The sequence below is a fragment of the Mizuhopecten yessoensis genome, unplaced genomic scaffold (genome assembly GCF_002113885.1).
Source record: "Mizuhopecten yessoensis strain PY_sf001 unplaced genomic scaffold, ASM211388v2 scaffold6863, whole genome shotgun sequence".
Classification (NCBI taxonomy): Eukaryota; Metazoa; Mollusca; class Bivalvia; order Pectinida; family Pectinidae; genus Mizuhopecten; species Mizuhopecten yessoensis.
Genome location: NW_018406762.1, coordinates 1,345,598 through 1,363,830, shown reverse-complemented (window position 1 = coordinate 1,363,830; position 18,233 = coordinate 1,345,598). Strand labels below are relative to the sequence as shown.

The 18,233-nt window shown below is 36.4% G+C and overlaps 1 protein-coding gene across 1 annotated transcript; it reads left to right on the top strand.

Moving 5' to 3' along the window:
• Positions 1 to 7,842: 7,842 nt before the first annotated feature.
• On the top strand, positions 7,843 to 9,075 carry LOC110452777 (E3 ubiquitin-protein ligase TRIM33-like). The gene has a single exon (XM_021501453.1). It carries the CDS (start codon positions 7,867 to 7,869, stop codon positions 9,073 to 9,075), a length of 1,209 nt encoding a protein of 402 aa, XP_021357128.1. The 5' UTR covers positions 7,843 to 7,866.
• Positions 9,076 to 18,233: the final 9,158 nt, after the last annotated feature.

Sequence of the window (18,233 nt, the reverse complement as noted above, 5' to 3'; positions counted from 1 at the left end):
CCTCTTTAGTAGGCCAAACGAAACGCAGTTACGTTGCAGCCTATTGTCAACGCCTCCGAAGCATGTGTACAACTACAATCCTAGCATTCTGATTTGTCTAAATCTTCCAACAAGTTACTAACACCACCTAGTGTTGAAATGTGTAAACGGTCTATCATAAAGGTATTGCCGCCATACTCAAAATGGTTTTTCGATACATACAATGACACTTTTCAGATTGACACATACGTCAAACATGAACTGATATTGCTCTAGTTTACATTAATTTTCCGATACGTGACAATATGGCGGGGCGAACTGGATTATGGGATGACTGACTTCGAAGGCCATAGTGCTGATATACTGGGAAATTCAAACTGTTGATTTTTGTTTTTAAAAAATGAGGAATGGTAAATCAATCATCAAAAAAGTCATCTCAACATAATTTTATATTCCACATCACATAATCCTCCACGCTTTGAATCACTTGTGATACATATTTATGCCATGAATGGCGAGATAAACTTTGCACCGTCCAGTCGCCAGTCGGTCAAACAAACATTGTCATTGTGGATTTGAAACATTTAATTATTATTTGAATATCATTTTCATTTGTCAATATCGATGCATTATTAAATTTAAAAAATCTTCGGATATTAGAAAAAAAAACAGAGCTTCCAAAATAATTGTAAAACTTCTTCGGACTTCTTCGGAGATTCACTTTTTCTGCTGCTGCTGAAGAGAGCTGACATCGACAAAAGGGGCTTGTATAGACTTGTATGATAAAATTAGCTTGAAATACCTATATATAAAGACATAATGTATAGGTATTTCAAGCTAATTTTATCATGTAAGTTTATATAAGCCCCTGTGCATCGACTATCAACTGCTCTCATTTTACGCCTAAGAAAAGATCTTTTCAGACCGTCAGTAAGCACAACCATATGTCATGTTTGTAATTGAATACTGTGAGAATGCATTTTTCAATAGCAACTTTGCACACATGGCCGTCATGACACCATTTACATTGATCACACAGACAATATGTCTTTTAATCAACTTTACGGAGCAAGGAATCTTTGCCCTATACTTATATAGAATTTTGAGTCAGCAGGTATTTATTTCAATTTTTTGAATGATAACATTTTAGTGTACCTTGTTCATTCAGTAATTGGCACGTCGGCTATGCATATCGGACCCACGCGCGCAACCAGTCGCCATGACACTTTTCGAAGAACAAACAGCCCATTCTGTTTATTTGCACTTAGTTCTTTATTAAAAAACAAAATATTATTAATATAGCTTATATAGAACACTTAATACCACAACATGGATAGTATTGTATGCACCCTTTAAAGTGTACGCGGAATGATTTGCAATATTAAGTTTGATAATACACCACTTCATAAAACAGAAAGTGGAGAAAGCGCGAACGCCATAGCGACTTTCGTTTCAGAGAAACCACGATATTTCTTGAAATCTCACCTGTGGCCCTACAGCGATGACCCCGTTTCGGTGTCCCAGACCTGTGACATCACAAGTTCAACGCGGTCAACTCAGCCCTATTAGATTGCACCAAGGAAGATCGATATGTACCGTGATATATGTGGCCTGTCATGTGATTAACAAAGTTTTCATCTTCCTTTTGTTGTGATTATAGATGTTTAAAAACGACAAGTGTACACACCCATATACGTTTATTTTAACGCTGAAGTGTTGTGGAAGGAGCTCGTATCGAGGAGGAATAAAACACGTGTTGTGTATGGATGTCGGAACACGCATGCAGATAGTGTCTCATTTCCACGCATTTCCCTTGAACTTGTCAGTGTTTGGAAACAATGCGTACAGTTTGTTGAAAGTGGGAAATACCTACAAAATGTTCCTATAGTGTTCAAAACACTATTTGAGGGCAGTTCATATTCTATAAAAACGAATCAAATCGTTCCGGTCTCTCCCGGTCCAACATCCTACTCGTTACCCCCGGCTCCTAAAAAATGTGATGGCTGTTTTCCTTAACGACATACATAGATCTACTGGAACGTATATAGTTTGAATATATTTTTGATGTAATACAAATGAACTACGACTTTCATTTTATCAAGGACCTTTATGTAATATTAGGTGAGAGCCATGAAATACCACGGACTTGTATATATCTAATATATGTTCGTGGAAGTACGAAAAATATTTTTTTCAGCAAACGCCTGTGAAATCTCGTACTCGTGGAAGGGGGATGCTCATACTTGTCAGCAGAAACATTTATAAAGGGTAATTGATTCATATCTATACATGTATGTGTTATTCAGTGTCTTGACTTCGTTTTTTTAAAAACCGTTTACGAGACAGCTAAATATAACACTAATTAACAGATTAAACATGGCTGACGTGCAACTAACAGAGATAAATAACGGCACTCAAAACCAATTTTAAAATTTACAATAGCAGGATAATTGTTTATCAGTAACACTATTATATTTTTTTGTATTGATATACGATTAATTTAACAGATAAACCCAAACCCGTATAAGGCGAACCGTGACTGACACGCGTATCTGTTGTAAATCTAATATAATGTAAAGTATACATGGCATTCTATATCATTTTGATCATCTTCACCATAATCCAATTTCTTAATATCCGTTTTCAAATCGCAATCTGACCCCGTACAGTTAACTCTCTACCATACTGGCTGCCTGTGGTTGAACTTGTGACGTCACAGCCAGAAAAGCTCTCATTCAGCGTAAGTGACCAGTACGCTGATTAGCACGTCGGAGATCGATATCTCGGTACTGGATTGTGTTGCATCATATAATTGATTTGGTAGTTAAAATACAATGTAATTACATAGATGCAACTTCTTATAGCAGATTTTTCATAAGGGTCAATGTTTTCAGGAAAATTATAAAAGATCACTCAACTAACAAATTCATTTATTTTACAATATGTGGTTTAAGTACATTTAAAAACCTGTTTTTGTGTAGATTTTGTATTTATGTTTCATATTCTTTAATATATTTTATTTACCAATATAAATCTTAAGTCTTCACAATGGCATGCTATTCAGTTACCTAAAGCTACATTCACAATACCAAGTGATATTTAGGGGGGGGGGGGAATTAAGACAGAGGTTTATAATATAATCATAAATGTAAAAATAAAATATCTGAATCACCTATATTGTTTGTTGCACTTTCTTTTGTTAACTTGTTTTTTATATTAGAAGTCTTAACCGAGCTAAGATTAACTAAGGGTGCCATCAAGTTTGTAAAATGCTCTTCTATTGTTTGTAAATTTCATTTGAAATCTCCCACTTCAATATTTTATGATAATGACTTGTATGATCAGACTTAGATAGATGGTGTCCTTAAAGCTTAAAGATGATGTAAATTGACAGCGTAATATGTTTAGCCTTTCGGACTTTTCAGTACTTTGATTATATTTAACCATCACAAGGACTTTGAATGTTTTTTATGATTATATACTGCATAACATTATATAAACACATGTTCAAACAAGGGTTAAAAGTTAGAGTCCAATTCAAAACACTTAAGTGTTAACTTTAAAGTAACGATTCTCTAATTAGGGGTGTCGGGAGGGGCATGGGTGTCGGGAGGGGCATGGATGTAGGTAGGGGCATCGGTGTCTGGAGGGACATGGGTGTCGGGAGGGGCATGGGTGTCGGGAGGGGCATCGGTGTCGGGAAGGGCATGGGTGTCGGGAAGGGCATCGGTGTCGGGAAGGGCATCGGTTTCGGGAAGGGCATCGGTTTCGGACAGGGAATCGGTGTCGGGAAGGGCATCGGTGTCGGGAAGGGCATGGGTGTCGGGAAGGGCATCGGTGGCGGGAAGGGCATGGGTGTCGGGACGGGCGTGGGTGTGGGGAAGGGCATCGGTGTCGGGAAGGGCATGGGTGTGGGGAGGGGCATCGGTGTGGGGAGGGGCATCGTTGTCAGGAAGGGCATCGGTGTCGGGAAAGGCATGGGTGTGCAAGGTCCGCTCCCTCCCCCGGGTACTTTCCTGCAAGTTATATCAATATATTGCAATAGCAAAATATTTCCTGAACGTTTGAAGTTGGAAATCACGAATAGTCATTTTGATTAAGTTTTTTTATCTCTGAAATATCCACAAACACATAGTTTAGCATTTACAAAAGGCATCAGTATAATTTGTTTGTCTCAATCAAACAATTGAGAGCAAATATGCCAAAAAGTGTCATATGCAGGAACAAATATCAAGATAAGGAAACATATTTCTTTGTTTCAAAACAAATGACTAGTTGTGCTACAGTTTAAACGACATCATACATTAAACTGACATCTAACAAACTCAACAAACCAGAAACGTTCTTTGTTTTTTCATTGACGATATATATATTTATGTATGATTTTGTTACAAACAGGGGTATATTGGATATATAATAAAACAGTAGTATTTTATCTATCTGAAACTAAGTATATAAACATAATTCATCACAACTTTGTGACGGCATGGGTCTTTAGTGAAAAGTGGGGAAAATTAACACGCATCTGTACCATTGTACAAAGGTTCGTTACATGTGTCTGTAGTTCACATAGGCTACACTGCTATAGGTCACAGCATACAAGGGTTCGTTACATATGCCTGTAACTCACATAGGCTACACTGCTACGGGTCACAGTATACAGGACTTTGTCACAAATGTCTGTAATTCACATAGGCTACACTGCTACGGGTCACAGCATACAGGGATTTGTCACAAATGTCTTTAATTCACATAGGCTACATTGCGAATTTCAGACATTTGTGACGAACCCCTGTGCATAAACTGTGTTTGTTACGTCAAATGGCGCTATCGGGAATTTTGTGACACTTATGTATCATTACCAGGCTGGTTTTGGCGGCGACCAAGTCGTTATATCTAATGTACATGTATTTGGTAAAGGGATGATATAACACAAATAAATGTGATGCACCTTTAAAATTAAGTAATACATGAAGTATGCAAAACATCATATTACAGTGCATCATACAGCTTCTTCGTCCTCCTAAGACTAAATTAGGTTGTAGATGTGTCCTCCTGGTACTTATATCTATTTATGTAACCTGTCTGGTATCAAACACAGTAATGGACAATAACAGGCAAATATTATACTTCATCAAATATTCTTCACTTAACATTCTGTTTCGATAGTTTAAATATTGGTCGAAGGGACACAACTCAAGTACAAACCACAACTTAAGCACACATGTACACGGTATGTCATGTACACATATGTTATGATGGTTACGTACGATAGATAGCAAGCTCTGTCTTTTAGATTATTTTTTGCCTAGCGCCAGGAGTCTCGGACTTTTTCTGCTCGTTTTTCTCGTTACATCTCTCTTGGGATTAAGTCACCTGAACCAATAACGTTAATAGCTAGGACTATGTAACTACTAACTATGACATCCTTCCTATTTACAAAATTGATACAGAGGACTTGGTGTGCATACCATAACCATCACATATCATAATTGTGTATGACGTTCACCCTAACTCCTTAAATCAGGCAAACATCGGATGGCCGTGTGGTGCACTCTTCTTTCACCAAAGTGGCCGGTTTTGATTCCGCGATCGGACATGGAAAGGTATGGACTCACCTGCCCAACCACGTGGGTTTTCTCCAGGTACTCCAGTTTCCTCCAGGTACTCCAGTTTCCTCCCAAATTGAGACCCCCACACGCTAACATCAGGTCCAAACAGAGAGTTAAATATGTTTTTTATTACTTGCTTTTTTAATTATTGTAGTATTAATAAAGTTTTATATCATTATGAAAAGCTCCAGTATCCTGACTATCCGTTTCTGACATCCTGGAGGAAGGATCATATGTGTAGTCCCCTGTCATCTCTGCCAGAGCCAGCGTCCACAGCTACCACAATGCTTTGTGAGTGTGCTTCTCCTACCGAGGCGGTAAGTTTTCGTTATAAATTCGAGTCATATCTATTACGGGTCGATAGAGACAAAACACGTAAATAATTTTCAAATTGACATAATATATATTAAAAATGTAAAATACACAAGTAGGATTGAGTAACAAGGAACAGTAATTACACGATGACTCAAATATACATACAATGTATATATTACAAACACATGTTGTAGAAGGGTTAAAATTTAGAATCCAATTCAAAACACTCAAGTGCCAACTTTAAAGTAACGATTCTCTATTTTAGGGGTGTCGGGGTCATGGGTGTGCAAGGTCCGCTCCCTCCTCTGGGAACTTTCCTGCAATTATATCAATATATTGCAATCACATAATATTTCCTGAAATGTTTAAGTTGAGAAATTGCGAATAGTCATTTTGATTAAGGACTTTTATCAATGAAATATCCACCAACACATAGTTTAACATTTACAAAAGGCCTCAGTATAGTTGTTTTTCTCAATCAAACAATTGAGAGCAAAAATGCCAAAAAGTATCGGATGCATGAACTAATATCAAGATAAGGTAACACATTTCTTTGTTTTTGTTTCAAAACAAATGACTAGGTGCACTACAGTTTAACAAATAATACATTGAACTGACATCTCACAAACTCAAAAAACCAGAAACGTTCTTTGTTTTGTCATTGACTATATATATATATATATATATATATATATATATGATTTTGTTACAAACAGGGGTATATAGGATATATAATAATGCAGTAGTATTGTATCTATCTGAAACTAAGTAGATGAACACAATTCATCACAATTGTGTGATATCATGGGTCTTTAGTGACAAGCTGGGTAGATAGTGAATATCAACAAGCACCCGTATCATTGTATTGGGTACAAAGATTCGTTACATATGTTTGTAGTTCACATAGGCTACACTGCTATGGGTCTAACCATAAAGGGATTCGTTACGTATGTCTGTAATTCGCATAGACTATACTGATATGGGTCACAACATACAAGGGTTCGTCACATATGTCTGTAGATCACATAGGCTACACTGCATGGGTCACAACATACAGGTGATATTTACGTATTTCAATAATTCACATAGGCTATGGATCACAGCATACCGGGGTTCGCCACATATGTCTGCAATTCACAAAGGCTACACTGCTATCGCTCTCAGCATACAATGGTTATTTAGATATGTCTGAAATCCACATAGGCTTCACTGCTATTGGTCACAGCATACAGGGGTTCTTTATGTATGTGTGTAATTCACATAGGCTGCAGTGCGATTGGTCACATTATACAAGGGTTCGTTACATATGTTTATGTATTCACATAGGCTACACTGCTATGGGTCACACCATACTAGGCTGGTTTTGGCGGCGACCAACTCGTTATATCTAATGTCCATGTATTTGGTAAAGCGATGACACAACACAAATAAATGTGATGCACCTTTAAAATCAAGTAATAGATAAAGTATGCAAAACATAATCTTACAGTGCATCATACAGCTTTTTCGTCCTCCTAAGACTGAATTAAGTTGTAGATGTTTCCTTCTGGTGCTTATATTTATTTATATAACCTGTCTTTTATCAAACACAGTAATGGACAATAACAGGAAAATATCTGACTTCATCACATATTCTATACTTGCCATTCTGTTTCTATAGTTCTAATGTTTGGTCGAGAGGACCCAACGCAAGTACAAATCACAACTAAAAAGTGCAAGATAACACAAATGTACAAAGTACATGTTATGATGGTTACGTATGATAGCAAGATCTGCCATTTAGGTAGATTATTTTTGGCCTAGCGCCAGGAGTGCGGGACTTTATACCGTCTATTCGTAAAATCACGTGATATACACGTAACAAGGAAGTGTATAGATAACGTTGTACCGATATAACAAATGGTGGCATTTCTCAGTTTTTTTGCAAAGTTTTTACGTATTCCGTGAAAGTACCAACACCATGGCAAGTAACAGATCCGTACGGCGTGCCCAGGAACCCGTTACCTACACGTGTGCTTTGTGTGACAGTGAAGACGGGGTAAGATGGTATTGTAACGACTGTCAGGAGAATTTATGTGACCGGTGTAAGGGATTCCATGAACGCGGAAAGAAGACTAAAAACGACGAGGTAGTATTGATAGGGAAGGCTAACCGTCAGGGCGACAAGCCTGTACCAGAGGTATGTAAACTACATCCTGGTAAACTGTGTGATATGTTCTGTTCGGACTGCAACGAGTTGATTTGTTCGATATGTCTATCTAAAAATCATAAACAGCACAACTGGAAACTTTTTGAAGACGAACTGTCTGTCAAAAAGGAACATTTTAAGGAACAAATGACAATGATAGCTGATAAAATAGCAAATTTCAAGAACAAGACGTCAGTGAGACATTGCGTGAACAAAACGTTCAAAGACAACATTGATACAACCAGAAAAGAGGTAAACTCACAGAGGACTAAACTAAAGGCAGAAATAGATTCTATCGCGAATACAGTCCTGGCCGAGTTATCATCTTTAGAAAAAGAAGAATCGATGCTGCACAAGAAAGATATTCAGCGATTGGATAAAAATGTCGAAGAGCTGACGCGTCTGCATGAAAAGGCTACAGTGACGGATACATCTGGTGTATCCATATTTGAAACGGAAATGTCATTGAGGAAAACTCTGCTCCTGTATGAAGTTAGGATGAAACATGTTTCACCAAAACAACCAAGCTTTGTTACCGGAAGTATCGACCGCGTCCTGTTGACGAAAATGTTAGGTGAATTACACCACGAGAACCAGTACGAGAAGACAGACATCGACAATAAACACGTTCAGCGTCTCTCTACGTTTACTGTTACTCAACGAAATCAAATATTGGATATATGTCCAGTCGACGACAGTCACGCGTGGTTATCAATAGACCAATACCAGGGACTGATACTGGTCAACAGGGATGGTGTGGTCACAGAGACAGTAAAACTGGACTTCTATCCGTACAGAATCACCATGGTCGGGACAACAGACATACTTATGACCAGTAATCCACGTAGTACATTTGTATATAAACTATCACTACACAACAAACAAGTGACAACATTTGCTGACATCAGATCACATAACCTATGTGACATCAGTATCAACAAGAGGGAAGAGGTGTTGTTAGTTCAACTACACCGGACATAATAGTACTGAATCAGTCAGGAACAATTGTGAGGAAGGTGACGTGTGGAATGGATGGGCGGTTTATTACATGTTTGTCGTCAGGAGACATTGCAGTGTCGGACTATACAAATGTATCGATCATAACAGACAGATCTGGTACAACCAGATATAAATGGACTGGTGCACTCAACAACGGTCAAAAGGTTGGTAGTAGGGACCTCTTTAAGATGTCACGTGACAAGTGCCACCGACTGTTTGTACCGGACTACATTAACAGCCAGGTGTATGTCTTACCGACAGATGGTTCACAGGCCACATGTCTCCTGGACCAGAAACATGGCGTGATCGGACCTACAGCGGTGGGTGTGGACACGTATGGGAACGTGTGGATCGGGTGTGGCCACGGTACTGTACACGTCATGAGACTGTAACACGAAGAAAGAGTACATGATGAACACTTTACCTCGTGGTACAATACTACATTTTGTAAATATCATCACAAACAATCATCAATGTCTGACAAATATCTAAAATATCGATTCATTTTGTAAAGACATTCGAACAATTGATCAATTGGTGTTAATGATATCTGTGAAAAACATTTTAAAGTCAGAAGGTTTTTGAACCGACAATGCCTGACCATGGGACTGATCGACGAATTAACTAGTGAGCTGCACTGAAGGTTTCGTTTTATTTATTTACTTAGTTTTCAAGAATTTATTTTGAAATATTTCATGTCATGTTAAGGTAAAGATTCAATACAATAAAGTTAAAATATTATTTCAATTTGTACAATGATGAAATCTTTCTTGAAGACATTTTTGCGCCACGTAATTAATCATATGCACACATGAAGAGGTAGTTAAAGAGAAGGGAGAGAGAGAGAAAGAATCAGACAGAAAAACACTATCAATATTTAAGAGTGTGCTGCATGAAATTATCTCCATTAAGTTTTGTAACTCGAAAAGTTCGTTTCCAAATAATACAAACATCTAATTACATACTATTAAATGGTATTATATTTGTACATTATTTCTTATTTTCTATTCATGTAGAAAACACAATTAAAGTTGAAACTCTAAATAAAGTCTGTTTATTTGTATTACTGCTGTGTCTTTGTATTGTTTGTTATTTATTTGAGGGTAGCAATTAGTTAAATTCCATTATTACCACTGTTACTGATGTAAATATTTGCTTTTAAATGAAATATTCCACTACGCTAATACTTCCATCCAAGATAATGGCACCGAAATTGGAGTCCAAGTTATGGGACGAAAAGTCTATGAAAATAAGAGATTCCTACGTAGACAGGTAAGTAAATCGAAGCTATAAAATAAGAGATTCCTACGTAGACAGGAAAGTAACTCGAAGCTATAAAATAAGAGATTCCTACGTAGACAGGGAAGTAACTCGAAGCTATAACATCAATCGGCTTGCTTCATCTGTACTATATATAAAGGTATTTCTTAATGTTCAGTTCGTATATCAGTGTTCATTTTTCATGATTTTATTTCAATTTTATCTTATTTTCCTTTCCTGTCCTATTTATTCAAAACATAATGCTTCCTACTTCTTTTTGTGAAATCCACTAAATATCTCACATGTGTATCAATGCGCCATCTTCTATCCTAAGCTGGTTAAATATTTGATGGAAGGGTCGGGGGGAGTGGGAGCAATGATGTGGGGAATCGAAAATTCTCTTAGTTTAAGTGAATTTCAAAGCAAATGTTATTGTCTTTTGTTCCGTTTAAGTGTTATAGAACGCACGATCGTTCTACGATGTTCTATCCTTTCTACATATATTAACACCCAAAGCCGTGAGACAATTCGTGTTGCGTAATTTTTAGATTAGGGCAAACTTTAATATTTTTGGACAACACTTCACTCAGCCTTCACTCTTCGCTTTCAAATTCTTTCAAACATCAACTCGACTTCGTGTTATTTTTTTAATTATTTCTAAATGACGGGTATCAAACCCCGTTGTGTATCTAGAATAAGAGAGGGTTTTTGAGGTTACTATAATTGTTCAGTCTTTGCTATATAATTTGTAACAGTAAAATTGTTAAAATCAAGTCGATGCTCTAAAGCTCTCTACGAGAAATGAATCTTATTATTGATGTGTTCATGAAAAGGTTTTTGTGTAATTAAGACTCCCATGATATACTAGAATATCTGAAAAAAAATAACGAATTTGTGTATATAATTACAAGGGAAAATCCATGTTTATGAAGAAACCATAAAGCAAAGCCGTACTTAATCACATATCAAGGCTGTCTTTCGCAAAACAAACATTACAGACATGCATACAGACATATGGACGAAAATGACATTGTAATTTGGAAAGGGTTGCCAACGGTTAGCCGGTTACTTGGTTGGAAGACCACGAACTGGTTACAATAATCAATAACCGAATAGTCGGACATTTATTTACCCCTTTGGGGAGCCCCATATTCAGCTTGGACCTACAAATTTTCTGACTTGTAAGTGGGTTTTTTTTCACTTTCACTTTATTGTAAAGATTAACAAAGAAATCACGCCAGCGCCAAAGGAAAACCGGACAGATTTTAAAAGGAAGCCAGAATACACAGTTGTGAAATATAAACTTTAAAGGTACATGTAGCACGCACTTTTAGATGCGAGATATAAATATAATATGACGAGTTCACACTTGAATGAGCAAGCATGTATTAAAATGTTTGTCGATCAAACTTTGTAGAAAAGAACGATATTACCACATATGATTTATAGTACTGATAACTAATTGAATCCCGCCTTACTGTATCCCGACATTTGTTGTCCATGAAATATACTAAATGTGATTACATGTAATTATTTCCTGGGTTTAGCTTAAATACGCGATTAAATTATCATGATATTTAATATATAAATGTACGATGTGGTGTAAATACGTTTTAAATAGAACACTTGTTAAACATATAACGTATTGTCGTTGTTTATTGTTTGATAACAAAATTGACCGAATAACCGGTTAGTCAATGGCATACTTGTTTGTAAAAGGTCCATTTGTTTAAGTTGTGTGAGAATAGCCAAAATGGAGCAATTTTCTTTTGTTTGATGAGGCATTTTACTTTAACAATATAAATGAATGATACCTATTTGAACTTTTCGTTTAAAACAAATGTGTATTTTGCTGCATGTTTATTGTCATGAGAGGTTGCAATGTCGGCATGATATAATATATCAATCATAGCACACAGTTCAAGTACAACTAAATATAAATCGACTGGTGAACTCAACAATCGTCAAAAGGTTCGTAGTAGGAGTAGCCATAATACATCATGTGACAAGTACGAGACTAGAGGAACAACCAGGTGTATGTCCTTTACCAGAGACACGGATTGGTTACCCCTGAAAGAGTGGGTGTGGACACGTGTGGATCGATTGTCGCGACGGTACCGTCCCAGTCTTGGGACTGTAACATGAGGAACCTCGTGGTACAACAATATCTAGTGTGTAGATATAAGTTCACAATGATAAACCGATGTATGAGGTATAAAACATCCTCAAATATCGAATCAAATTGTAGAGACTGTGACCTTAATTGTGTTTAATGACCTCCGTAATCGGACAGACACAAGTCATTAGATTGTTTAACCGACAAAGATCATTAATCTGATCAACGAATTAAGTATTGTTTTGACTGAAAGTTTTTTGAGTGTGTTTTGTTTCGCCCCTTTTTTTCATTCCAGAGTTGTTCGGGTCATGACAGACGTATTGTAAATCAATATTTGAAGCGTTAAGTTCCATGTACAGGTGAATACATGAATGTACTACGCTGTATTAAATATCGTCGTGATATCAGTTTGATTCTCCACAATAACATGTCCTTATAATCCTATAAAGCGGTCTGTTTTTATTTTAAAAGACACTCAAATTTAAGTGGAAACATTATCACATAGTTCTATATACTCTCACACATTCGGAACTCTCAACTAGAATACAATCTACCTTCTTGTTACCAAATACATCCAAATGGTTATAGGTTTACAAATACGTATCTTTGTATGAGAAAATGTGCCAAAACAAGGCTTGATTTAACGTATAAAAATTTGGAAAGAGTAAAAATAGAGTGTGTGAAAGTATTACATGTATATGGGATATTGATTTGTGTAAATATATACATCTTATAACATACACGGTCCTGAGGGTGTACAATAAACATGCAATAAAGTATGAAAAAAAAATCGATATCGATAAAAATCATTGTTAAAGGACTACAGCTCTATCTACAAGTTGTTTGCGCAAAGTTATCATGATTTTGTATGGCATGCAATTTATTTTCCAAACTTATAAGAAATACACCTACCATTTTTCTTCATAATTTTTTTACATTTTTCTTATGTATTTTAATGTTTACTTATACTTTTTAGAAATAAATCTTCTTTAATCACATATAACGATGCAACTTTTAATTGCTTCATTAGGAATTTTCAGAAAAGACCAAATTTGAAACATTTTATAAAAAAAATCTAATCATTTCTTTATGTTCCCTTGAAGACAGCTGCTGTACTCTGTACACAAGCATATCCGATAATACGCCTATTTGTAATAAATGTGGAATCTTGACCAATTAATGGTTGGAGATTGAAATATCTTTTGAAATGTTTAATGTAAGTATTGAACGACCTTCAGTTGACATTCGTAGTCATGTCAATGAGGCGTGCTAGTTCAATACTTAAATAACCTTCAAACTAAACACTGTGGTACTGCGACGCTGATATTTGGCCTGGGGGTTCAACATTGATATAGGGAAGTCAACAAAGAAACACGACGGAAGGAGGGATAGTTTCTCTTTAATTGTTTGGGATGTTTTGTCATGTTTTGAAGTTTAATTTTAATATAAAAATGTCTAAATTAAAATTAATGTGAAAGTGTTGAACAATTAAAAAAAAAAATAGCATATGAAAATCAATATTTCTATCAACACTATGATATTTGGAAATAGGGGATATTGGGAAACAAAGCAAAGGCTACTTAGCAAGTTTGATTACCAATATAGAAAACAATGTGACAACATAATTCCTCCTGCCTCTCTTCTAATTGTATTGTCTATTATATGACGTCTCATTTAGGTGATGTCACAATGGTATTTTTCGATGAACGATGACGGACGTTAACACGTCGGAAACGTTATATGATCTGAACAATTACATGAGACTTAAGGAGGAGTAAGTGATATTTGGTGACGTCATAACAATAGTAAACACAAACTGATAACGTCTTCGCAATAGTAAAAAAATGATGACGCAATCTAAATACAAAAAAAAAATGATAGAAAAAGTAATTGGTTGACCAGTACCATGTGGAGATGGTACATGCGAGTTTCTATGTGGGGATTATTACGACCATGGATGGATATTCAAAAAAACAGTTTCCTTTGTCTTCTCGTTTTTCTCGTTTCATCTCTCTTGGGATTGAGTCCCCTGTACCAATAACGTTAATAACTAGGGCTATGTATCTACTGACTATGACATCCTTCCTATTTACCTGTACCTATAACGTTAATAGCTAGGGCTATGTATCTACTGACTGACATCTTTCCTATTTAAAATATTGTTACAGAGGACTTGGTGTTGTTACCATGACCCATCACCTATCAAAGTGTTTCTTTACTGGACCTTATTTAAGATTTTTCTTTCAATATTTTTTTTTACTTTCTTTTATGTGTTTTAACGTTTTCCTTTACGATTAAGAAATGAAGACATCTCACGGTATAAATTCTTAATGCTTCATAAGGACTTTTTGGAAAATATCACAATGAAATTCTAAACATTCTCTAACTATTATCAATTATTATTTCATGTTCCCTTGAAGACAGCTGCTTTCTCTGTACACAAGCATTACCGATAATACGCCTATTTGTACTAAATGTGGAATCTTGATAAATAAAAGGTTGGAAATTTAAAAATAAATTAAATAGTAAATATAAGTATTGAACGGTCTTCAGTTGGTATTCGTAGTCATTTCACTGAGGCGTGCTAGTTCAATACTTAAATAACCTGCAAAATGTGGTACTGCGGCGCTGATATTTGGCACGAAGGTTCAGTAATGATGCAGGAAAGTAAACAAAGAAACTTGACGGAAGTCGAAACAATTTCTTTTTATTTGATTGGAATGTTTTGTCCTGCTCTGAAGATTGTTTTTGATATAAAAGTGTCTGAATTAAAATTGATGTGAAAGTGTTGAAAAATGGAGAAAATGCTATATGTGAGAAGCAATATTTTTACTAACACTGTGATATTTGACAGAGGATATTGGGAAACAAAACCGGGACTACTTTGAAAGTGTGATTGCCTACATAAGATACGATTAAGTTTTGTATGGGCCAATATAGACCACAATGTGACAACAGATTTTCTCCTGCCTCTCTTCTAATTGTATTGTCTATTTATTATATGACCTCTCATTTAGGTGATGCCACATTGGTATTTTTCGTGGAACGAGCTGATAAAACTGATACAGAGGATTGGTGTGTATACCATGGCCATCTCATACTATAATTGTGTATGATATTCTGTGGTATATCTGACAAACTAACTAGTCGTCTGCAGAGGGTTCAGAACACTGCAGCACGTCTAGTTACTCGTACTCGAAAGAGAGAGCACATCACACCTGCGGTTTATTCGTTGCACTGGTTACCTGTACGATACAGGTCGCAGTACAAAATTCTGGTATACACATACAAGGCACTGAATGGAACAGCTCCTCGGTACCTACAGGAACTTGTTACCCTGTATCAGCCGTCAAGATCACTGCGGTCGGAGTACTATTATCCATATGTTGTAAAGCGCCTTAGAGTAATTTTACAAATTATATAGGGCGCTATATAAATGCTGTATATTATTATATTATTATTATGACGTTCGCCCTAAATCCTTAAATCATGGAAACATCGGGTGGTCGGGTGGTGCAGTATATAATACACTCTTCTTCTTTAACTAAAGCGGTCGGTTTTGATTCCGCAATCGGACGTGGGAAGGTATTGACTCACCTGCCTCACCATGTGTGTTTTCTCCAGGTACTCCAGTTTCCTTCCAAAGTGAAACATCAGGTAAAACAAGAGTTAAATATGAGTTTTAATAACTTGTTTTATGCTTAGTGTTATATAAATGAAGTTTTATATTATGAAACAATCGAGTATCCTGACTATCCGCTCCTGACATCCTGGAGGAAAGGATCATATGTGTAGTACCCTGTCATCTCTGACAGAGTCAGCGTACACAGCTACCACCATGATTTGTGAGTGTGTTCTCCGACCGTGGCGGTACGTTTTCTTTGTAAAGTTGCGTCATATCGATTACCTGTCACACAAACACAAATAGGATTGAGTCACAAGTAACAGTAATTACACGATGACACAAATATACATATGTATTACAAAAAGATGTTGTATTTGGGTTGAAAGTTAAGGGTCCAATTCAAAACACTTCAGTGATTTTAAAGTAAGGGTGTCTGGAGGGGCATGGGTGTGCAAGTTCCGTTCCCTCCTCCGGTAATTTCCTGCAATTATATCAATATATTGCAATAACATAATATTTCCTGAAATGTTTAAGTTGAGAAATTGCGAATAGTCATTTTTATCAATGACTTTTATCTCTGAAATATCCAGAAACACATAATTTAACATTTGCAAAAGACTTCAGTATAATTTGTTCGTCTCAATCAAACAATTGAGAGCAAATATGCCAAAAAGCGTCAAATGCATGAACTAATATCAAGATAAGGAAACACATTTCTTAGTTTCAAACAAATGACTAGTTATGCTTAAACAACATGATACATTAAGCTGACATCCAACAAACTCTACAAACCAGAAACGTTCTTTGTTTTTTCATTGACTATATATATATATGCATGATTTTGTTACAAACAGGGGTATATTGGATGCAGTAGTATTTTATCTATCTGAAACTAAGTAGATGAACACAATTCATAACAACTGTGTGATATCACGGGTCTTTAGTGAAAAGTGGGACAGATAGTGAAAATCAACAAGCATCCGTACCATTGTATTGAGTACAAAGGTTTGTTACATGTGTCTGTAGTTCACATAGGCTACACTGCTATGGGTCACAACATACAGGGGATATTTTCGTATTTGAATAATTCACATAGACTGAACTGCTATGGGTAACATCATGCAGGGGTTCTTTACAAATGTCTATAATTCACATAGGCTACACTGCTATGGATCACAGCATACAGGGGTTCTTTACAAATGTCTGGAATCCAAATAGGCTGCACTGCTACGGGTCACAGCATACAGGGGTTTGTTACATATATCTGTAATTCACATAGACTACACCGCTATGGATCAAAGCATACACGGGTTCTTTACAAATGTCTGGAATCCATTTAGGCTGCACTGTGATCGGTCACAGCATACATTCACATAGGCTACACTGCTGTGGGTCACAGAATACAAGATTTCGTTAAACATGTCTGATATTGTTATAGGCTACACTGCTACGGGTCATAGCATACAGGGGTTCGTCACATATATCTGTAATTCACATAGGCTACACTGCTATGAATCACAGCATACAGGGGTTTGTTACATATATCTTTAATTCACACAGGCTACATTGCTATGTGTCATTGCATACAGGGGTTCTTTTCGTATTCTGTTATTCACATAGGCTACATTGCTATGGATCACAGAATACCAGATTTCGTGAAACATGTCTGTAATTCACACAGGCTACACTGATATGTGTCATTGCATACAGGGGATCTTTTCGTATTCTGTAATTCACATAGGCTACACTACTATGGATCACAGCATACAGGGTTCTTTACAAATGTCTGGAATCCAAATAGGCTGCACTGCTTTGAGTCACAACATACAGGGGTTCTTTACGTAAGTCTGTCATTCATATAGACTACACTGCGATCGGTCACATGATACATTTATATAAGATGCACTGCTATGGGTCAGAGAATACAAGATTTCGTTAAACATGTCTGATATTGACAAAGGCTACACTGCTACGGGTCACAGTATACACGGGTTTGTTACATATATCTGTAATTCACACAGGCTACATTGCTACATTTGTTTATGTGTCATTGCAAACAGGGGTTCTTTTCTTATTGTGTAATTCACATAGGCTACACTGCTATGGATCACAAAATACCAGATTTCGTTAAACATGTCT